This window comes from Strongyloides ratti, assembly GCF_001040885.1.
Source record: "Strongyloides ratti genome assembly S_ratti_ED321, chromosome : X".
NCBI lineage: Eukaryota > Metazoa > Nematoda > Chromadorea > Rhabditida > Strongyloididae > Strongyloides > Strongyloides ratti.
In genome coordinates this window covers 4,516,313-4,542,346 of record NC_037309.1, presented here as the reverse complement: position 1 = coordinate 4,542,346, position 26,034 = coordinate 4,516,313, and the positions used below count along the sequence as shown (strand labels likewise).

The 26,034-nt window shown below is 18.0% G+C and overlaps 3 protein-coding genes across 3 annotated transcripts; all 3 read left to right on the top strand.

Annotated features, from left to right (window-relative positions):
- Positions 1–6,979: 6,979 nt before the first annotated feature.
- SRAE_X000097800 (Dbl homology (DH) domain and Pleckstrin homology domain and Pleckstrin homology-like domain-containing protein) lies at positions 6,980–17,105 on the top strand (the record flags this gene model as incomplete). The annotated part of the gene is made up of 6 exons (XM_024645388.1): positions 6,980–7,042; positions 7,178–7,463; positions 9,385–9,617; positions 12,266–12,598; positions 13,810–14,391; positions 14,445–17,105. The coding sequence occupies 6 exons, from the start codon at positions 6,980–6,982 to the stop codon at positions 17,103–17,105; spliced, it is 4,158 nt and encodes a 1,385-aa protein (XP_024510851.1).
- Positions 17,106–18,900: 1,795 nt separating this feature from the next.
- SRAE_X000097700 (Hypothetical protein) lies at positions 18,901–20,862 on the top strand (the record flags this gene model as incomplete). The annotated part of the gene is made up of 3 exons (XM_024645387.1): positions 18,901–19,062; positions 19,153–20,664; positions 20,713–20,862. 3 exons carry the CDS (start codon positions 18,901–18,903, stop codon positions 20,860–20,862), a joined length of 1,824 nt encoding a protein of 607 aa, XP_024510850.1.
- Positions 20,863–22,660: 1,798 nt separating this feature from the next.
- SRAE_X000097600 (Hypothetical protein) lies at positions 22,661–23,265 on the top strand (the record flags this gene model as incomplete). The annotated part of the gene is made up of 2 exons (XM_024645386.1): positions 22,661–22,810; positions 22,873–23,265. The coding sequence occupies 2 exons, from the start codon at positions 22,661–22,663 to the stop codon at positions 23,263–23,265; spliced, it is 543 nt and encodes a 180-aa protein (XP_024510849.1).
- Positions 23,266–26,034: the final 2,769 nt, after the last annotated feature.

The window sequence follows — 26,034 nt, the reverse complement described above, 5'->3', positions numbered from 1 at the left end:
TGTTATTATTTTTATCTTATTATAATATATCTTTTAATTTTTTTCTAAAATAAAAATAAATATAATTAAAAATAATAAAATTATTTTTAAACTCAAATTATATATATAATATATATATTTAAAATAAGAAAAGATTTATAATAAATTTTTAAATATCCACAAACAATATATTTTGGAATATTCATATATTATAAATAAAGTAGACAATAAATGATTCAAGGTAAATAGTAGTGGAAATTTTTCCTACAAAACAGGTTGATATATGTTATTAAAGTCATTGCATGGTATATATATAAATAACGATTTATTGAAAAAAGTGTATTTAAAAGTAAGGTAATCTACGTAAAAGAAAGACTATATAATATAACACATAAAAGTAATAGAAAAAAGGAAGTTTTTATAACTAAGATAAAGAAGAATTATTTCATTAGATTTTGGAGGTCGACATTCTAAATATATATATATATATATATATATATAATCTATCTGTTCATCAATTTACAAATAAATGAGTATGTATATGAATTTTTATTTTATTTGCCTTAAATAATATTTTATTTAATATATAATTACAGAAATCAACTTCAACATTATTATGTAAATTAATTAATTGTATGATATAATAATTAAAACAAAATTTTCTATTATTATTTAAATGTTTCTAGTTTTTAAAACAATGGAATGACAATATTTTAAAAGAATATAAAATATAATTAATAAATCAAGTCTTTAAAACAATAAATTAAAAACTTTTATCATTGCAAATTAATAATGTAAATAGTTATTTTTTTTTTTAATTTATAAGAATCTTATAATAGTTACATAAAAGAAAAAAATATAAAAATTATTAGTATAATAAAGAATTATAAAAAATCTTTTAATAAAGATTTGTAAAATAATTTTTTACATCAAAAGTTGCAAAAGAATAAAATTTTTATTTAAAATTTAATATAAAATTTTCTTCTAATATTAAGATGAAAAAAATCTTCTTTTCAACTGAAGTATAAAAACTTTTTTTAAAAATTAATTTTTTATACAAATAAATCATATTCTTTTAAAATATAAATATTATATTATTGTTAAAGTATATAGAAATGTAATTTTTATTTTTTTACATTTATTTATTTGTATGTATTTTGTTAAGAAAATATAAATATTAAAAATAAAAAAAAAACATAAATGAATATATATAATAACATTTTATTTTAATAATTGGTTAAAGATTAGCAACAAAAATGAAATTTTCTCATTAAAACAAAAATAAAATACTATATAAAAATTAAATTTTTAATAATTATTTATTTAAAATATGATAAATTTAAAAGTAATAAGTTTGAAACTATTAAATTAAAAAAGAATCATTAAACTACTTTACAATAATATTACTGCTAATTAGGTTGTCAAAATAGTAAATAGATGTTATATTATCTCAACAATTACTATAATATTTATTTCTTTTATTTTAACTTGACATCTTACAACATAAATAAACTTATTTTATTAATACTAAAAATTTTTTTTTACATTTTTGATGTTATATTATTTTATAGTACCTTTAAATACAATAAATTTAAATGCGGAAAAAAAATATTTTATGATTTTACAATACTTAATTTTTCATTTATTATAAATAAGAAATTAGTTTTTTTTTCTAATTATCATTAATATACTTTTTAATATGTAAAAAATTTATTTATGCAACATTTTTTGAACATATATAAAATATTTAAAAAAGGTTTTACTAACTTACTTTGATTATAACGGATTAAATTAAAAATTTTTAATCTATCCAATTAAATATTAATTATTTTAAAAGTATAATTATAAATTATTATAAAAAATATTTTATGCTTTTATTTTGTAAAATATATATTATTAATAATAAAGATTTATCTTTTTTCTGCAAAAATATTTGTCTAATTTTTGATAATATGTATAATTATACATTGGTTAAAAATCATTTTTAATAATGTATTATAAAAATAATTATACTTTACATTTATTATTTTAAATTATTAAAATTTTTCTTTTTTATTCTATATTGTTTATAATTTTTGACAATATCATGTACTTATATATTTTAAATAAATAAAAAAAATTTTTTTTTAAATATAACTTTTAAAAATGAAATATCATAGTTTTGTTTCCATTTTTGTTATATTTTAATCATTACTTATTTGAGAATAAAAATTATTTTGTATTTAATATTTATTTTTTGATAATGTGAATATTCCCAGTAATTTTTATAAAAAAATTTAACAATTTACAAAAAAAAAAATGTAAATTTGTATAAATTTTTAAGTTATAATAATTATTGTTTTTTTTTATCAAAAAAAAAAAAACTTTGTATATTTATAGATATCTTAAATAAACTTTTAAAAAAAAATAATAAAAATAGTTATATATAAACAAGAAACATAACAAAAAGTTCAAAGAAATAAAATAAGGTAACTGGATATCTATATCTGTATAAATATATTAACATAAATGACCTCGAATTATTGGATATATTATCTCTAATAATTACTACAACTAAAACACTTTTATAGTTCATTGTCAGGTTGGTTATAGTTCATCAAAATTTTATCTACTATTGTTAATGATAACTTTTAATCAAAAGTTTTAATTAATATTTTAAACTTTTAACTATTAGAAATTTTAGATAACTTTAACAAATTAATATAAGTATATTTAATACTATGTTAATAAAAATATACTTTTTGTTGGACTAATTTTATAAGATTGTCCTTAAGGCTTAGGATGAAAAATCTAGATTATATACATATGTCAATTAAAAATAAGACAATAATAAATTATTATTCATTCCAAATGATATTTCACTTTTATTATTATTATTTTTTAAACTAATTCTTAATCATTCATATCTTGGTATTTTACTTTTTATCATAAATAAAAATTTTTTAATTAAAATTAAAAAACAAGTACATTTTCAAATATAAATATATTTTTAATTTTCAATACTTCTAAAGATAATTTATTTATTAACTACTAATAATTTTTAATTATCTATCCTTAAATTAAACTAACTAATAAAAATTATATTATATATTGATATTTATTATAACCAATTCTTTTAAAACTTTATAACTTATATTTATAACAAATACTATACTCTTCTTTTATCTCTCTCTCTCTCTTTTATTCTTTTTTAATAATTTCATAAATATTAACTAATAATTTATTTTTTAATTATTACATGAATTGCGTGTAAATGCTAATAAATGGGAAAAAATTTTTTTAGTAAAATATTAATAAAAACATATTTATTTTTATTTTAAAATCATAAAAAAGATATATTCTATTCTTTTTAAACTTTTCCTCTCATTTTTCATTCTTATAAAATATTATCCATCTTAAAGTTTTCTTTTTACTGACCTTTATATGGTTGGTGATTCATCAATTGGCTAAAAAAAAATAAATAACTTACATTGATTTTTATTTTAACTTTACTAATAATATACAAAGAGATAATTTAAAAAAAAAAAAATTTTTTTTTTTAAAACGCCTACATTTTTCCCTTAAACATTTCTTTTTATTCTCCGTTAAAAATATTTTAATTTAATTGGATAAATCTACTTTACACTATCTCTTATCATTCAATTTACTGAACAAATAATTGTACACATTATCATGAATATAAAGAAATAAAATAATAAAAATAAAAACTTTTTTAAACAAATTTAATATTATTAAATTTTTTAAAAGTAACAATTTATATTTCTAATTTTTTTTTTATTTTTATAAAAATTAAAAAAATTCCAAATTTTTATTCTTTTTAATCTATTATTTTATAATGTTTAACTTAATTAATAAGTCTTTTTTAAAATATTTATATATTTTTAAAAGCTTTCTTATCTTAATACAATTTTTGAAGAGAAAAAAAAAATAAAATAAAAATTTTGCTTTTAATAAAACATTATTTTACCCTTTAACTATGATATTATTTTGTTTGTTGATAAACTTTTATCATTTCCACCCTCTTTTACTACATACTTTTCTTATCCTTTTTACTATTTTTAGTTTTTATATCTGAGGGATAATCTTTTTATATTCTTATTAACAATTAATGTTTCAAAGATAGGCGACTATTTTTCATTTACACATATCATTCATTTTATTTTAGAAATCTTTTTCGTTCTTTTCTATGCCATTCTTAAGAATATTTTTGAATCTTGTCTTCTACATAAATATATTCACTATATTATTATTACTATAAGATATGACAAGAACAGGAGAAGGGTTCCTTTTTGATAACAAATAAAAATATTTATCATTTATATGTAGATGTATAATATTATATATATATATATATATACCTGGAGTTTGATGGAGCGGTATTGATATAGTAATTTGAAGAAAAAAGAAGGACATTCTTTTAAGAATATCATTCTACTACATACCTTTTAAACTATTCTCTAATCAGATAATATATTCAATTGATACATTTATTACATATCTATATATATATATATACATTCATTTCATATTTATTTGTATCATACCTTAAGGGTTTGTATACTGTTAAAGGCCATCATATTAGTAATAACTTACATTATTTTTATCTTTTATCACAAGTTTAATCATAATATTGTATAAAATAAAATATTATTATTCTTTTCTAATTATTAAAATATAAAGATATATGTAATTCTTAATAAATTATAATATCTTAATAATTATTATCAATTTTTACTATAAATTTAATAAAAATACTTGTATTTATTGTAATATCAAAATATTTTTAAAATACATTAATTTTCAATAGCTTTTAATATTCTTTATTTATTATATCAATCATTCTTTCTAAATTTAGAAAATGTTATATATGTAAACATAATATTCTTACAATTAATATGTTTTTTAAGTATAACAACTTCTTTTATTTTTTTCAACTGATCTTGGTAAAACTTTCTTATTTATTTCAAAAAAAATATTTTCATCATATAAACATTGTAATATATTATATTTTTTGCTTAAATTCAAAACATTAAGAACAACATTTATGTACTTTTCATATTTTATTCCCCATGTACTTACAAACATTTTTTTTTATATTATTATACATAAGAAATATTAAAAAAAAAAAAATACGTTAACTTATATCATTAAATCAGTTGTTTAAAAAATTTTAAATATAATTTTTTTATAAAAAACATATTAAATTTTTCTTTTTATTAAAATAAGAATTAAACATTTTAAGTAATTTGTTTATTTCTATTAAATTTTTAAAATACTTGTTAAGGGATGTTAAGATATTTTATTTTATTTTAATTAATTATATACATTTTTCTATAAATATACTCAATGAAAGAATGAAGACAAAAAAATGAATGTATTAACATTATAATATGTTTACAAATTTTTAAAATATATGTTTATTTATCAAGCTACATTACGTTTCATTAATTATTTATAAATAATTTACTATTAATGATAGAAGTTCTTAGTAAATTTAATGTATAATTTTCTAATTACAAGTTAGAGATTTAATTTTTTTTATTAGTTAAATTTAATGTTAATAATCTGATTAATTTTTACAAGAATGCAAATTTTTTTTAATTTTATAGTGTACAAAAATAAATAAAAAAAAGTATAATTTTTTTTTATTTATAATCAATGCATTGTAAGAATTTTAATATAAACTAATTAATTTAAACGATTTAAATAAACATTTAATTTATTATAAAAGTTTTTTGAAAACTTAATGAAATATATATTAAATATAAGAATAGCGGCATCTTAGTATCATTATCAAAAAAAAAACATATTCCTAATTGTCATATATTTCAATTCTTTTAAAATATACTTTTTATATGTTATCTGTTTTAAGGATTATCTAAAACTTCAATATAATATGATATCTTTAAAAAGATCTTATAATTTATTCTTTCATACTTTTTACCAATTTTTATTTCCTCTTTCTTTTTACTATTATTTAAAAAAATTTTTTTTTTTATATTTATACTTTTAAAATAATATTTTTTTAACTTATAAACTAATATTCTTAAAGCTATATCATATGGTAACGATAAAATTTTTGACCTCAATGTTAAAAAATTTATTTGTTTATATATATTTTATTATTTCTTATATATTTTTACTAATTTTAATTGTATTCTAGTATATTAACTTCTTCAACTATTTATTTTAAAAAAGTTATGGTATAATTTTTTATAAACTTTTCCACCTACCTATTCATTAACATATAGAATCATTTTTTTATTTTTTCTTCCAATATCTTTTAATGAAGTTTTGAAAAGAACTTTATTAAATTACAATAAAAAAATTTTTTTAATATTTTAAAAACCAGTTTTTATAATTAATTTATAAAATAATTAATAAATATGAAAACAATACAAAAGGAGTACAAAAAATTATTTTCACACCTTGAAAATTTGTAGGCGTTTCTTTCTCTCTTTTTTCTTTTGTTATATTTAATATGTTTAAATCTTAAGATTCATTCTTTATGTGAACATTTCTTTTTCTTTATAATTAAATATTGGCATTTCATTATATAAAATGTTTTATAAAAAAAATAATATTTTAATGTTTTTAAATAGTTTTATACTACTAATTTTAGAGTAATATTACAAATGAAATTTTTTTTAATTTTATGTATAATAATATAAATGAATATTTTACTTCAACTAAACTATTTAAAATGTATTTTTTTATATGATTGATTTTTAATAAAAAAAATTATTTGTAAATATTTTTATGTACTATTTGGGGAAATTAATAAAAAAAAACAAAGAAAGAATGATAATTAATGTAAAAATTATATTTATAATAGTTGAAATAATGCTTTTTAAATTTAAAAAAATATATATTTTTTAATATAAATTTTTTTTAAATTAAAATATTTACAAAAAATAATAAATGATAATTTATTAATATTTACAGGTTATTTTTTTTATACAATAATATTACATTCATACTATATATTACCTATTGCCAAATGTCTAGTTGTGGAAGAGTAAAAGGTCGCCGTCCATCTTTAGCTGATTGGAGTGATTCAATGGTATGTTTTTTTTTTCCTTTTTGTTACTTATATTCTTTCAAAAATTAAATTTCTTTTTTTTTATAAAAAAAAAATATTTTCTTTATACATTATATATATATATATAAATATAATATTTGTTATATGTTTTTTTAGAAAAGATATCAAAGTATGGATTTTGAACAAAAAAATGAAAGTACTAATAATAATTATAATACACTTATTTTTGAAATATGTGAAGATGAACCTAATAGTAGTAGTAATTTAGTTGATTTTATACAAGTTACAAATGGAGTAACATTAAAAGATACATTAGGTCCATATTTAAAAATGAAAGGCATTGCGATTGATAAGGTTGATTGTATGCTTGAAAATAGTAATACTCCAATTCCTGACAATAGTGAAGCTATTTACCTTGTTGGTCGTAAAATTTTTGTTAAAGGTACGTTTAATTTGATAAAATAAAGTATCATTTATGAATAAATAAAAAAAAATCTTGACACTAATAATATATTTGTATCATTTATTTTCTAAAATCTTTTTTTTTCTTCATATTTGCATTAAACAAAATTATGAAACATTTTTTAATAGATTTTTTTAATCATATAACAGATAAAAAAATATATCATTATGTTATTTTTAAAGATTATATATAAAATGTAACCATAATCTAAGATTATTTAAATATTTAGTTTGTTACTTTTTAGTTAAAAAAATATATTTTTTTAAGAATAAATATTATTCATATATTAATATGTAAATTATTTCTTTTATAAATTTGACTAATAACTTTTTGTTATATTTTTGATTTTACTATTGATATATAAATAAATATATATTGAATAATTAAGATGTTATCATTTTAACACTTATTTTTATAAAATTTTTATTAAAAGTTAACAAATAATTAGTAATATTAATTTTTATTAATAAATACACTACTGATAATAGTTAGTTCAATTTATAGACAGGTTTAAATCAAAGAATAACACATAGACATATTTGTGTAAACGTTTTAATCCTCATTATGAAAAGACTGAAGTTTTGAGAGATTGTAAATAAAAAAGTTTTATTAAATCAAAAGTTTAAAGCTATAGATGGTAAATAATACATCCAAATCACAATTACTAAAACGACCTTCTTCTCTAAATATTTATTAATTTTTATAAAATTCTTTTTATTATCTAATAATTTTTGGGTATATTTGTTAAGATATATAAAACATAAATGTTAAATACTTTATTATTATTATCAAAAATAAAATTGAAATTTTTATGGATATTCTGAAAATATTTTTATTTAATATTTTTATCTTAAAAAATATTTTTTTTTTATTAATTTTAATTTACATATAACTAGTTATATTAGTTATTATTTAACAGATTTTTATATAAAAATATAACTTTAAATTTAGTAGTAAGTATTTCTTCCTCTTTTTAAATATAGTCAAGTTATAATTTTCAAAATCTTTTTATATTTTTTTTTTACAAATTGCCCAAATAGGGAAGCAAAATTTTTAATAATATTTTCTACACATTTACATGATATATATACATTAAAAAATATATATTTATTGTTTCTACTTTTTTGAAAACAATTTATTTTAGAAAAAAATCATAGAGTTAATTATTTGCAAAATTTTATTTTTAAAATAAATTGTTATCCCTATGTTATAAGATAACTATTCTGGTATATTTCAAAGGATTCATCCACTTGTTTAGATAAGCTTTTCTAATTATAACATAACTGTTATATATTATTAGGAAACAACATATTTTTATTTTTTAAAAATAATTATCTGTATTTTCTTTTGAACCACTTGATTGCATCATTTTTTTTTAGTTCTAATATTTATCTTTTTTTTCTGTTTAAGTTGCTTTTAAAAAAGAAAAATATCTTGAAAAAATCTTCCCATAGCTTCTTATCGTATGAAAAGTTGTATTAGTTATATTACTGTTTAAATATATAATATTCTTCTTCTATTTCTTATAATTTCACATTTTTTGAAACATAATATTATTTTTTTTATACAATATTACAAAATTTTACTACATTTATCTTTTTTATACGAATTTTTATTAAAAATTTTAAAAATTATTGTACAAAAATTTAGAAATTTTTTTTATATATACTATGAAAAATACAGTTAAGTTATTTTATATAATTTTTATTATTTATAAAGGGGAGTGTATAAGTACAAAGTAAGGTGATTAGAAGCTTTATGATTTTTTTATTTAAAAGTATATGATATAATAAATTCTTATAACAGTTTGACAATTAAATATATTAACAATTTCTATATAATTTATTATAAAAATACTTTTTGTATAACTTTAATTTACTAAATAATAATTTTATTATAGGTAAAAAAGGAACACTTTTAACAATTAAACATAAAAATTCATTTACTGGAGATAGTAGTGATATGTTTGGTGATACTATAGGTATGGTAAAAACATCACTTGGACATAATTCTGGTGCTAAAACTCTTTATCAACTTCAACATTCAAATAGTAATAAAGGAATATTATCAACAAACAGAAAAATGTCTGCAGATGCTATCTCAAGGAAATCATCTTTTATCAGTAGTAAAGTTGTAAGTTATTTATATAAAAATTTAATAATTAAGTAATAATTAGTTAAAATTATGATGGTTGGGTTTAAAATAAAAAAATAATTAAAAATAAAAAAAATTTTGTAAATAACACTTTATTACAAATGTTTTATTATAATAGTTGTTTTAATATAACTTTATATATATATATATATATATATATATATATATATTTAATATATGCATTTATTTTTTAATGATTGATATAAAAGGAGAAAAGTATAGTTAGAAGTATTTATAAAAATAACAAATTTATATAAATTATTAACGGTAAATATTAATAATTTTCTTTTCAACAATTTTAAGAAATATATTTCATTTAACTTTAAGAGAAGGAAAGAAATATTTTCATTCAAAAGGAAAATTTTAAAATAAAATTTTAAATGTTAAATGTTAAAATATTCTTTTTTTTTAGTTTTAAAAGTAAATGAGTACTTTAAATTATAGAATGTTATAAGTTCATTCCTTTATCACTTGCATTTTAATTAGGGGATTCCTTTTCCTATGATTAGTGAAAGTAAAATGAGAAAGTTTCATTAATATAGTATTGCATTTTACATATCTTTTTATGTATATATATTTTATTTTTAAGTATTTTAAAAGAAGAGTAATTAGCATTTCAATACTCAAATGTTTCACCTTTTAATTGCTTTCTCTCTTATATTTATTTAAAATTTATCTAAAAATACTTTTTTTTATAAAAAATATTTTTTGAATCTTTATCTTGTTATTCTATTTATACAATTTATTTATAAATAATAATAAAACTACTTTTTTTTGATTTTTACTATGTATTTATTTTTATATTAAAAATATATTTATATATTATTAAGAGTAGCAATGTTTTTATAGTATAAAAATTTTATTTTTAATACAAATACAAATAAATTAAAAAAAAAATGTTATCTTATTTGCTTCATTATAATGAACCTTAATATTAAAAAAATTGTATTCTAAATTTTTATAATATTTTTAAAAACGACTAATATATATTGTATTCTAAGTATGATCTTCAAAATATAAAAGACTTTAAAAAGTGTTTTTTAAGCAATATAAAACAATTGTTAATTACTCTATTATATTTATATACATCAATTACCAATTTTTAAATTTAATTTTAAATAAATACATATTTATGATAAATTATTATAATTATTAAGTTATTTTGTTGTTGTTAATTTAAAAAAAATATATAATAATGGAGTAGAAAGACGTCTGCCTATTATTTTAAAATGACATTTGATTTTTATTAAAGGAATAATTTTTTTTTTAAGTTTTATATTAATATTTTAGTTTTTTTTTTCTTTTTAACAATTTTTCTAAAAAATAATTAGTCTTGTATAATTAATTTTATAGTAAGAATTGTAAGCAAATGGTTTTTACTATTGAGAAATATGTATATATAGTATTTTTAACTCATTCCTATCTAAGAAGTTATTTCTTGATGTTTTTGTATCATGCAATTATTTTTTTTTTATCTTTTAACATAACTTTCTTATTTATATACTTTTCACGATAAATATTATCTAATTTTAAGAAATGAAATGTATAAATATTCATTAGTACATTAGGTTAAAATTTAAGAATTTTCTTTATTAAGATTATCATTTTTCTTCTTAATATCTGTTACATTATTTATAAATTTTTTATAAAGACTATATATTTTCATTTTCTAAGAATGTTTAGAATTAATTTAAAACGATAAATTAAAGTTTATAATAGTATAAAACAGTAAATATTTCTTTCATATTTTGTTTATTTGAATCCTTATTTATAATTTATGTAATATTTTAAATAAAAAGAATACAATATGTCAATGCTTCATTAATGTATGATTTTTCTTTATTTTAATGAAAAGATTATAAGTTTTCTGCTAACACATTATCAAAAATAAAATGAATTGATATTTAAAATGTTCGTTGAATTTTTAATACACTATCAAAAACCTTTCTATTTTTATTATATATATATATATATATATATATTTATTTATATCTCTTTTAAATGCTTTTATAATATTATTGTTTTCTTTTAATATCTAATAAATATTTTGTAATATATATATAAGGAAAAATAAAAGTTAAATATTTGATGAATCATTTCTTCAGATCAGGATTGTCAGCTAGAAAAGCTTGTTTTACTTTATGTCTACTTTATATATAATATGACTAATATACTTTTCTTATTTTTATACTATAATAGACGGCAATACTATAAAAAGAGTTAAATAATCTTATCTGATTTTATTATACCCTTTAACATTCTTAAAATTTTTAACTTCACTTTATATTTTTTTTTTTTGTTATATTTTTTATTTTATTTTTTTTGTTTTATGTTACTTTATTTTTTTTTTAAATATTAAATATTAAACTTTCATATATTATTGAATAATTCTCTAGTGTATTTATTTTTATCCTGTTTAGAACTATTAAAATTGAAATAGACACTTTTTGTATTTCTAGATATTATCTAATATTTGGTCTTTTTGACATTTTTCTTGAAATATTTATATAAGATAAGTTTTTTTTAGACAATAAGTTTAAAATATATAATTTTTAAACTCTTTCTTACTTTTGAAAGTCAGAAAAGCAAATAAAAATTATATTAGTTATTTGCTTTATTAAAACGAGAAAAAAACGATGAAACTATTATCAGGAAAAAATAATTCTCCTGTTATTGAAAAGAATAATAAAAGATCATCTTCTGCTAATGAATCTCCATCATCAGCTATTCGAGCTGCAGCAGCTTTAATAAGTGCTGTACCAGAAACAATAGCTATGAAAAAATGTATTGAAAAAAAAATTGCTATGGGTCCATTATCTGTTGTTGTAGCTAAACAACTTGATGATGAAATAAATAATTCATCTCATAGACATTCACTTCCTATGACATTACTAGCACCGGACATGGTACCTAAAAGAATACCATCATTGCGCAAAACAAGCTCTGCTTTACAATTTCAGGTAATATTTTTATTAGTGTTATTATTATTTATTATTTAATAAGAATATGTATATATTTTCAAGAATCAATCTCATTTTACAAATTGTTAACAAAAAAATCATATATATATATAAAATTATTAGTGTGTTGAGAAGTGGTTTGCATAGAGAATTTCTATTACCTGTAAAATAACCCTCTTCTAACAAGAAGATCTTTTGTAAAATAATAATAATTATTTCTGTCTCTTTCAATTCTTTTTAACACCTAACTGTAGTTAGTTTGTATAAAAATTTATTATTTCAATGATTGTTTATTTGATAATAGAATGTCTTATATACCACAAATAACTTAAAATGATATTGTTAACCATTAATACATGTTATTCTATCACTTTAAATAATCTTTAACATAAAATATTTACCACATTATTCTTTATCTTAAACTTGTAGATATAATAAATATATTAAAGGAATTAGATCAAAACTCTAATACTATATCATTTGTATAATTTTATTTCAAAATATTTTTACCTTAAAATTTTTGTGACATTTATATATATATTAATAAATTATATAACATATCTTGATCTATCATATATTAAAATTAATTTTCTATATTATTATATATTAAAGTTTTTGATATATATATATATATATATAATTAAATGCCAATATATTTATATTTATAGTAAATAAGAAGAATTTAAATATTATTTATGATATACCTTGCCATCTAAATTAAATCTTTTATTCTTCTTTTTCTCTTTCTTACTATTCCTATCCTCTTTAACTTTAATATTCCTTTTTCGAACATTTAACTTTTTAACCACTTATTTAAATAAAGTTTTAGGTACAATAATATTTGTACATTTTAATATACATATAAATAGTAATATAAATATATATCCTATCCTTTATAAAATTATTAATAGTTCCTCTGTTTAATTCCTCATTCTTTAACTTTTAAATATACTTATCTGAACATTCCATCTGTAGTGGAATTTAATGATCCATTAGTATATACCATATTATATTATATATATATATATATATATATATATATATATATATAAAGAATATATAAAATTACTTTAAATTTTTAGTTTTAAAATTATTTAAAATTTTTAAAATAATCATCATATTATTAATATAATTAATATATATATGGTTAAAATAAAAATTATTAAATATAAAAAAAATATATATATATATTTACTATTATTTTTTTTTAGTTATCTAAAACTAGAAATTTATCTTCTTGTACAACACCTCCACCATCGTGTATAATACCAGCCGCAACAACTTCTGCTCCTAATCAACAAAATCATCCTAATAGTCAATTTTTTCACAATTCTGTTGATTCTAATTCTTCACTAACGGGATCAGTTAGTGCTAACAGTACTCCAGGAAATAATTCATTAGATAGTGGAACTGTTACTGGTAATATTGTAAATAATACAAGTCGTAAAATTTCTCTTGGTAAAACATCACATCCACCTATTCAAAACTTTCCTTATAATTTACAACAATCTAGTAATATTGAAGATTCAATGTCTGTTGCTCCACCATTTCAACATCCATATCTTTATTCAACATCTAATGGTACTGGAACAATAAATAATCATCATCAAGGACCATCTCCTTTTGGGGTTACTAGTTTTCAAATTTGTGGTTGTCCTTTAATTAATGGTATGCCAGGAATGCATGATGTAAATATATGTCATTACACAAATATGATTATGCCGCAAGAAGAAACAATTACAAAAAAGGTACGATCAAGTACCTCTAATCGAATGAGTCTCTTTTTTGGAAAGGTAATTTATTAATAATAATATATTAATTTATAATTATATATCTTATATTATAGGAAAAACAAGATATGATATCACGTTTAAATATATTAAAAAAAGAATGTTTATCAAGAAATGATTTATCAGAACTTGAACTTGAAAATCATTGGTCATGTATTGTTAATAATAGTAATGATATGACAGAAAATGAAAAAAAACAACAAGGAATTATTTGGGAAGTTATAACAACAGAACAAAGATATATATATCTTCTTAAACAAATGGATGAATTATGTTATTATTTTAATGAAATGCAAAAAATTGGATTTTTACGTGATATTAATGGAAGAACAGTTTTTCTTAATTTTGCTGAATTATTTCAATGTAATAAAGTATTTTGGGCTAAAGCTATTATGCCAATATTAAAAGAAACACGTGAAAAAGGTACACCATTATCATTTAAACCACTTCTTGATGGTTTTAATGAAATTAATGAATGGTTTAAATGTTATATATTTTTTAATTGTCATGCCAAAGAAGCTCATTCATATATACAAAAAAAACAATCAGAAAATGAATTTTTTCATGAATTTATTGTTTGGGCTGAATCACAAAATTCAATGAATAGACAAAAATTATTAGATATATTTACAGCACCAATGCAAAGAATGACAAGATATGCATTATTAACAAAAACATATCTTGAAACAATAAATGATAAAGATGAATATGAATATACTAAATCTATTTATGATAAAATTGATGAAGCTAATAGTATAATGGATATTGAAATAGCTCAAAATATGATGAGAAATCAATTAGAAGAAATAATGGCATCTATTGAAGGATATGATATTATTGATAATGATGAATTTTTTAGATTATATAAACGTAGTACAAGAAATGTTCTTAATTTAAATCAACCAATGCCATATTTAATGGGACCACCACGTTTTAGAAGAGTATTTTATAAAGGTGATATTAAATTACGTGAAAATAGAAATGGTCCAAAAACAGATGTTTTATGTTTTGTAATGACTGATATGTTTTTAATATGTAGAGTTATTAATAAGAATAAAGATCGTTTAAGGATAATTAAACCACCAATGCATATTACAAATATTGTATTTTATCCATGTCAAGATTATACTGGTTTTTATTTAGTTTATACTAATGAATTTGAAGCACTTTCTGGATTATATGTAATGCAAACATCATCACATGAAGAAACTAGAAGATGGATTGAATTTTTATCTATAGCTCAAGAAGAATTTAGAACATTAAGAAGACTTAACGAACCATCATATGAAATGAGTCAGATGGATGATATGTCAATTCAACAAGCATTTCATAATATTCATCAATTACCTGATAATCAAAATCCATATTCATGGTATTCACATAACAGAAAAATATCACATGGAATTGGTAATTATCAAATTGATGGATATGTAATTCAAGATCAAAATTATGTTCATAGAAAAAGCAATAGCATGGATTCACAAGTTATTGCATTAAATAATCAAAATATATCAAATGGAGGAAGTTTAAGAAATCATCATATTCGAAATTCAACAACAATATTACATCAAGATAAAGAATATCCTGTTATTAATGGAATAATAAGAGGACCACGTAATGGAACTATTACTATTCAAAATACTTCATCAATTTCTGATAGATCACGTAAAAAGATAAATATATCTAATGATAATATTCAACCTGTTTTAATGGCCCATTCAAAGTCAAGCATTGATATGAATAATCCAAATAAAATAACTAATAATGAATCAAATAATAGTATAAATATTTCAAAAATAAGATCTAGATCAAATAGTTCCGGAAATATTAAATCTACAGATGAACATAAATTATCAAGAAGTCCCAGTCCCAAAGAAAATGATAATAATAAAGTAATTATAAAAGATTCTTCTATAGAAGATAATGATAAATATGATAATGTAGAAAAAAAAAAAGATGACAATTTAATTATAAATCATAACGCTTCATTTGATGAAAAGAATGTTTTAATGGAAGTAAATACAGTTAATGAAACAATAACAGAAGAAGATCAAAATATTGGGGATGTTTTTCCATTACCATCACAAGGTAATAATAATAATAATAATAGTGGTATTTTTGGTAGAAGATTTGAAAGAAGATACCATACAGCTGATCAAATTGATATGATGAAACCTAAAGGTACATTTCAAACTAGTATATTAAAACGTTTCTCATTAAATTTATCTAATGCCGTTAGTGGTTCATCAAAAAAAATTAGTAATCGTATATATGATCAAAATACCAAAAAACATAGTCATAATTCGACTATTGCAAGTAGTGATAGTTTTGGCTCCTCAACATCCGGTATCTCATCAGCTTCTTCTCATGATACTAATGGTATTATTGTTGATAATCTTGATTCCTCTGAAACATATAGAGGAACTAAAAAAAATAATATTTCAAATGTATCAATAACTGAACATTCATATGAAAAGGGAAAATTATTTAAAGGAAGAAATGATTCAAAAATATTACACATTCATTTGGAGGAAGAAAATTCTAACAATGAAGATGTTACACAACAAGATGTTATTAAATCAACAAGTTCAACTCCACCACCTGTTCCACAAGTTTCTCCACCACCAATAAGTGAAGAAGAAGGATCTGTTTTTGAGCAAGAACAGGATATTATTAAATATATCTTAGATAATAAATTGGAAACATCAGATGTATAAAAATATAATACTATTCAAAAAAAAAAAAATTAAAAAAAAAAGTACTTCATAGATCATCAATTTTTTTCTTTAAATTTATTCAAATATTTTTTTAACAGTATTTGCTTATATCTCAATTTTTTCAATAATTTACTTAATTTACAACAAAAAAAGTAATTTATTTCTGAAGAAATAAATCATATAAGAGAAAGTTTGGTTATGAAATTATATAGAAATGAAAATATTTGAAAATATAAGAAATACTTTTATGTAATTAATCAAAATTTTTTTTCAATTGAAAAACCTTGGCATAATTTAATTAAAAATTAACCTGTATAATGGCAAACAAGTAAATACATATTCAATAATAATTAATTTATATAAAAGCTTTTTCCATGAAAGCAAATTTAAGGAATATTATATAATTGATAAAATATATAAATCATGTATTAAAAATAGTTTTTTTTTAATAATATATATTGACATATTAGTTGGGACAAGAACAAATCAATATACTTAATAGTGAAATATTATTGTGATAATAATGTTTCATTGTCACAAATTATTTATTAAGATGATATTATTTATAAATATATATATATATATATACATATATTAATTTGTCTCTTAATTAAAATATGATAAAAATAAATTTACTAAAATATAATTTAAAAATTAGAACGATTATAAATGATCTTTTTTTTTGTATATTTTTATTTATAATAATAATAAAAGCAAATTCATGATTTCATTATTGTTTCTTTTTTAATTTATATACACCTTTTTAATATATATTAATATATTAAAAAAGTTTTAAAATAATGTTTAGCAAGTAGAACAATTGATGACAAGTTTAAAAATGCCTCAAGCGATAAGCAATTGAATATGGTATGTATAATTTAAATAATATATTTGATTATCCAGGAACTTAAAGTAAATCTTCAATTATATTTATTTGTTAATTTAAAATACCTCTATTTATATTAAAAATAATATTAAAAAAAAAACTTTTATTAAATTATGTATTATGACTAATAAGCTTAATTACCATGTAAATAACCTTCTAAAATAAAAAAAAAACAAGTTATAATATTTTAAACAAAAAAAAAAGAATTAATAAAAAACATACTAACAGCTATAGTATAAATTAATAACATTGATAGACAAATTTTAAAGTATAAAAGAAAAGATACTTGTTTAAAGATTACTCATCAAACTACCTTTTTTGATATAAAAGAAAATTATAAATAAACTTTCAAATTACTGAATATCTTATCATCTTTTCTAGACATCTATATCTTTTATATTTAAAAATATAAAATTAGATAAATCTAATATAACATATTTATTTTTAAAACTATTTAAATATAATTACTTACTTTTATTTTAAATAAAAGACTAAATTTTAAAATATTTTATATCTATATAATTAGATGATTGATATTCATTTATCATATCATGTCATATTATGAACAATTAAGGATGCCTTATGGATATATAATCATTAAAAATATAAAATTATTTCAACTTTCTTATTTTTAAAATTTTTTCCTTATTTATATTATTATTATTTTTTAATATTTTATAATATTTATTATTATATTTTTATCTAAATTAATATATATATACATCTCTTTTCTTCTTTTTTCTAATTTTTTTAAATATTTTTTTTTATTTAATATATATAATAACATGAATATTATATTTTAAATTGTTCTATATTTATTCATAAATAATATTTTCCTCACACTAGGACATTTCTTTTTATTTATTATTATATTCAACTTTTAATATTTTTTTTTATTTTTTATAGAGTATGATTAGAAAATTATTTTTTTTAAATATATTATTATTTACAATATTTTCTTTTATATATTGTGAAAGTTTAAGACCAAATAATGTTGCTATTAATGAAAAATTAAAACATATTGAGGTAGATTCTTCATGGTTAGATAAAAAAGGAAAAAAAATAGAAAAGGTAATAATAGCATATAATTATATTTTCTTTATATAACAATATAAAAAAATAATATTTTATACATACTTTTTTTTAATATTATTTCTATAGGTTGTATTAGATGCCAATGATGCTGAAAGAGTTATTTTAAATTTACTAACTGAAAATAAACAATTATCTGCCTCAGCACATGGAAATGTTGCTGCGGCTGAAACATCAGATGGTCAAAGAGCACAAGTACAAAAATTAGGTGATAAAGGTGGTATTGCTACTGTTGATGGTCATAAAGGTCAAATTAAATTTAAAGATGATGAAGAAGGAAAACATGCTTTATTAAAAGCTGATAATAAATATGATTTAGATACTGTAGCTATTGGTGATATGAAAACAGTTGAAGGAACAAGATTTAAAGCTACAAATGATAGATTTGATTTTAATATTAATCCTAATACAATGGATAAAAATGGTGGTGATGGTATTTTAGGGTTTAATGATAAAGAAAAAGATAAAAAGGGTAATTATGCTTATACTATTAAACAAAATGGTAAAAAAACTGAAGCAGAAATAACTTCACAAAGTTTAGGAGATAAAGATGGTTTTTTAAACACTCTTTTTAATAGACGTTCAGACAAATATAGATGTGTTGCTGAGACACCAGGAATATCACAATGTTATGATGAAAAAGGTCGAAGTGTTGGAAAAGTTGTTGCTGATAAAAGTGGCAATACTATTGTATATAATGATAAAGATGTTCCAATTGGTACTGGTACTATTAAAAAAATTAATGATAGATCATATGAAGCAGCAATATCAAAAAATCTTTTTATAGCACGTCTTAAAAATGCTAGAATTCAAAAATGTTGTAAAGAAATTAGTGGTAAAGATTGTGTTGCACCATTAAAGTTATCTAAACCAAAATTTTCACATCCAAGTAGAACTGATGAAAATGGTACAAAACATTTAACATGGCCAGATTGTTTTGATATGAGTGTTGATGTTACATTACCTAAAGGTGTTCATATTGATAGATTAGCTATGAAATTAGATGTTAATATTCAACCAATAGGTAAATTAAGATGTATGGATGTTGCAACATGTGGTAGAGAATGTTTTTATTGTGATTGGTGTAAAGAATCAAGAAAATTAAAATTACTTGAAAATACTGATGGTAATTTATGTAGAGCAACTGAAGAAAGAACATATAGATTGACTGTAAAATTATGTCCACCTCCAGAAGATCCAAATTTTACAACATGTACTGCTTTTTCAAAATCTGTATGGCAAAAAGATTATTGGCAAAAAGAAGGTGCTGTAGATGTATGGATGAAATTTTATGAAAGAGGTAGTAATAGAGGAGAACTGGAGGATGAATTTTTTGCACAAATTGATAATCCAATTCTTGGTAAAGCATTTAAATTAGCTATTATTGCTGAATGGTTAGCAGCAAACTCACTTGATCAAGGTTCATATACACCAAGTAATGCTGAATTATTAGAATATTGGGTTAGTAAAAGAAATCCAGATACATTATTATCATGTGAGCATGCTGTTGTTGATTATGAAATTGAAGGAGCAAAAGTTAAAAGTAATCTTTTATTTGAAGCAGCAACCACAGCAGGAAATGTATGTTTATATGTCATTAAATATTTATATATAAATATTATATTTTAGATTCCTAATATTTTAAAAGACAAAAAATGTAGTAAGTTTGAAGAATTTCAAGAAAATAGATTTCAAGAAGAGGCTAAAAGTCATAAACAACGAACAGGAGGTGGATCCATACTTTCTGGATTGGGAAATTTATTTAAAAATCGTGGTTAAAAGTAATGGATTATTGTTGCAATTATCATTTTTAAACTTTTTATATGCCAAGAAATACTTAAATATATTTAAATTTTTAAATATATACATATATACATGCCCGTTGTAAATGGCGGAAAAGAAAAAATTATATGAAGATTTTGACTATGAAAAGGACATGTTTTGACTAATTTTATTATTATTCATTGTTTGTAAAAATATAGTTAAGTAAATATATAAAACTTTAAAAAAGTTATCCTTATTTTAATTCTTTTCTTATTTTATTTGTTGTTTTTTTTTTGTTAACTTTTAAGAAAATATTTTATATATTATTAAAATAAAAAAATTTTTTCTTATCTATTATTAAAAATAAATCATAAGAGAATATAGTCGAATAAAAAAAAAATTTTTTTAACTAATGTTCTAAGGTTGAATAGGTTCTTTTTTAAAATAATAACGGAAGTATAAAAGAAATTTAAACATTTTTTTTTTTGTTAAACATTTAAAAATATTCTTGGTTTATAATTTCTTACATATTTAGTAGTAAGTTATTTAAATTTTACAATAGTACACATAAAATGGTATAATTTAAAAATAGAATAACCAATAATATTAAAATTGTATTAAAATATAATATAAAAATTGCAATTCCATCATTATCATTAATATCGTTCTTTTTTATTATTTAAAAAAAAAAAAAGGTTTAAATTATTATAGTTTATAGAAGCTTGATGCGCAACTTTTTATTTTATATATTTTAACTTCACACTATAGCTTTATAAATCGTTGGTTGTGTACTTTGATAATAAAAGCTTTCTACTGACTTTAAACTGCCTATTTCATCATTTATTCTTTATTATGATTATCACGTCTTAAACCTCAGTTTCTTTTTTTTTTCTTCCAATAATAAACCTTGTATGGGTTTGTAAATTGTTTCTATTCATATTTAAAATAATCATAATTTTACACACTATACTTATAAAGAAATTTTTACTCCAATTTTGTTTAATTTTTCAAATATTCTTTATTAGATATCCTTAAAAATAATTTTAACATTTAAAATATTATAAAAATATTTCAAAATAAATGAATATTTTATAGTTATATATATTTAATAATGTTAAATTTTATTACATTTACATCTTCAAATTTTATAACTTTAAATATATATAAAGTTTTTGTTATAAAAATAACCTTTACTTTTTATTTATGATTGCCTTATTTATTTTTAATATTAATATAAATAAATAATTTTTCATTTATTTTTATATCTTAAATTACAAACATATTGATATAAATCATTTAATATCTGTATTTGACGACTTTAAAGTCTTTAGTTAACACCGTTATATGATAAAGCTTTCATGGACAGTAGCTATCACTTCAAAGAACTAAGACTTTCTTTTATAAATAACATTTGTAAATATGATATAAGAACAAAATTTATTAAGCCCAACCTTCTTTATGTTGCCTTTTTTAATTCCACAAAATTAATATCATTAATATCCTTCATGGACATATTTTTCTTTTCTTAAACCATTAAAAAATTATCGCCTCATAATTTTATTTAATTTTCTATATATACTACATATATATTTTATACAATTTTTGTCAATTCATTACTAATTGTATGGATTTATCACAAATTTAATGTAAATAATATATATATAATTAACTATATATTTTTAGTTATATAAGATTGAATACTATTTTAAGTATATAAAAACATTTTTTCAACTTTTACTATTTCCGTTTGTTAAAATATTTTTATTTTATAAAGTTAATTATATAATTATTTATAGTTCTTTATCCTAAAAATATGGATCGAGAAATGAGATTAAGAGCATTTATGGAAGATTATACAAGATTGGTACAACTTTTAGATAATGTAATTACTATAAACGAAACATTAAAAAATATTGAGCTTATTGTCGCAATCCTTGTTATAGAAGTTATTGGATTAACTTTTGTAAGTTATGATTAAAAAAAAAAAATTTTATAATAATATAATTTTTATATAAAAAATTTAAGCTAGCTGTATTAACAATTTTTTGTAAAAAATGTTGTTGTGTTGATAATCATTCAAGTTATGATGTTACAACAGGACCATCATATAAAGTATCAGAAAGTAGATTACCATCGTTAGGAAATGGAACATTTAAAACATCAGCTAAAAGTACATTACTTGACAATAATCCTATTGTAAGTACAAGTAACATAACTAAAAGAGAATCATTTTGTGGTAATGGTAGTCGTGAGAAGACATCTATTCATTCAACTGGTTCACCATTAGTACCATCTCAAACAATTCCAACATTTTTTAAATCAACATCAATAACAACACAACAACAACAATTAACAACAGATTCTCCAAAACGTTCTTCAATAGATATTATCAATAATTATTCATCCTCAAAATTATAATAAATTTTAACAATATTCAAAATATTATTATTTCCTAACTAGTTAAAAAAAAGAAAAAAATTAAATTTGTCTACATATATGATAAATATGGTAAAATATTATTTCTTCTAGTTATATTGAATTTATTTGTATTGATAATTAAATGATTATATAGAAGAACACAGTAATCCTAACTATATTTGTTAAAAACAAAAGATTTATTTATAAAAGAGTTATCATTTCCATTTATTTCACTTTAATTTTAACTAAAAAAAAAGACAAAAAAAAAGTAATTATGTTAGTCATTTATTGCAAATATAATATTTTTTTTATTACTTTATATTTTGTCATATATATTTATAATTTTAATAATCATAATTGTAATAAAGATATTAATATATAAATTTTCAAATATTAAGCAAAAACTAAAATAATATTATAATTATTATATTTCAAGGTATTAAAGTTTTTTTTTTTTATAAACAAAACATTTTTCAATGAATAATATATTTAATACATGTTTTTATTTGTGAATTAAAAATTTATTTACAATATTATCAGAGTAAAATATGTTATAATGAATTCATATATTCAAAAATATTTTTTATTAATGTTAACAAAAAAAGTATTGATGTTGTCATTTTAAAATGTATATTTAAAAAACATATTTAAAAATGATTATTTTTTAATAATTTAAAAAAATATTTTATTGGTTTGTAAAAATTAATTTTTTACTAATATAAATTATTTAAAATATTATGACATTTATTCATGGTAACTACAAATTTTTTTTTATTATCAATAATTTTTTCATATCTATCAAAAAAAAAAAAGTTTTTTTATTTAAAATTTTTTTAAATTAATAATATATATAATAAAATATATATAAATGAAACTCTAATTTATATATTGGTACGTAAAATAATCTATTTATTTTTAAAAGATTTTATAATATATAATTAATTGTTTAAACGAATAAGATATTTTATTGTTGTTGTTTAAAAGATCGTTCATTGAACAATATATCGCTTATATTTTACTAATGTTAACTTTTTTGTTTTCTATAAAATTTTAAAATATATTCTTATATAGAATAAAGTTTATCAAAATAAACTTAACTATTTCAAAATATTTTTTCTTGTGTTTCGTAACGATTTCCCTTAACCGTTAAATAAAATTAAAAGTAAACAAAATATGAAAGCTGCACATATTTGACAAAACATTAAAACACTATATTTTATTATCATTAAGTATACTAATATTATCATTAGTTATTATAGGTAATACTTTTAATTTTTTTTTATACAATATTTAAATATATAATAATGTATATATTATTTTAACATTCAAAATATTGATAGATAAAAAGGTGGATGATTTCAATGTACAAGTCAATTATTACATTTGGAATATAACAATCTATTCTATTTAAGTGTCACTACACCAAATTTCGTAACACAATTATTTTCTATCTATAAAAGTTATTTATAAATGTTATTTATAAATAATATAATTTCTTGTTACCATTTTTATTTAAGTTGGTAGGAAAACTTTTTGACAAATATAAATATAGTTTAATTTAAATTAAGATTACTTTTTTAAATTAAATTACACTTTTACATTTTTTATAATACTACACTTTTATTTTATTTATTCAATTACTTTAAACATCCTTTTTTTTTAACTTCTCTCATAAATATATAATATTAATTCACCAAATTTTGTTGTTTTCTTTTATTTTAAAAATTAGTTTACAATAATATATTTATTTCTAAATTTATTTGTATACTAAAAAACAATTAAAAAATTAATATTTAAAGAATAAAATATATTTTTTTGTTTTACTTTTTAAATTTAAAAATTTTATTTTATTATATTGGTGTCATTTTTAAAAGTAAAAGGAAAACATAGGTTAAATATATTCGTACCATTAGGTATTACATATACAAAGTTTTTAAATCAGTATCTTAGAAAATAAGTGTTAATATTTTCTAATTTCCAATCGATTAAAAAAAATTAATTTTTTTTAAATATAAAAAATTTATTGTAACTTGTAGGTATAATATTATGAATTTTGTGAAAAAGTTATTATAAATCTTATTTTTTCAAATAAATTAATATTTTTTAATATAATTTAAAAAAATTAATAATCATATAAAAATGTTTTCTAGTTTTAATTTACATTATTTATAAATAATTAAAATATTAATATAATTTTTTTTAATAATTGTATATTTATAATTAAATTATTTTTTTAATATTTGTTTTATTTATATAAATGTAATACATCTTTTTAATTAAAATCATTTTTATCTATTTAAATATTACATTTATTAAGTAAAAATTAAAAAAAAGCAAATTTTTAAATTAAAAAATTTATTGGTAAAAAAAAATTGTATTTTTAATATACTGAGAATTATTGATAAAACAATTTTTTCACTTGTAGATGATATGATAGAAAAAATCAAAAGATTTTTAAAATTTAGTTTTTCTTTAAGTTGTTAATAAAATATTTGTAAAATTATTGATAATATTGAACATTTTAAAAGCTTAACAATAATGACAATATTATAATATATATCTTAAAAATCTTATAAATTTTATATATGTTAAAATAAAATTTACTTTACTGCTTATAATATTTTTTTTTGTTTATGCTTATAGAATTTTTTAAACTTTAACATATAATATTTTAGATTTTATTTATTAAATTTTAATAATGGATTTATATAACACTGATTAATTTTATGTAATACTAAAATTATATGTCTTTTTATTATTTTAATTATT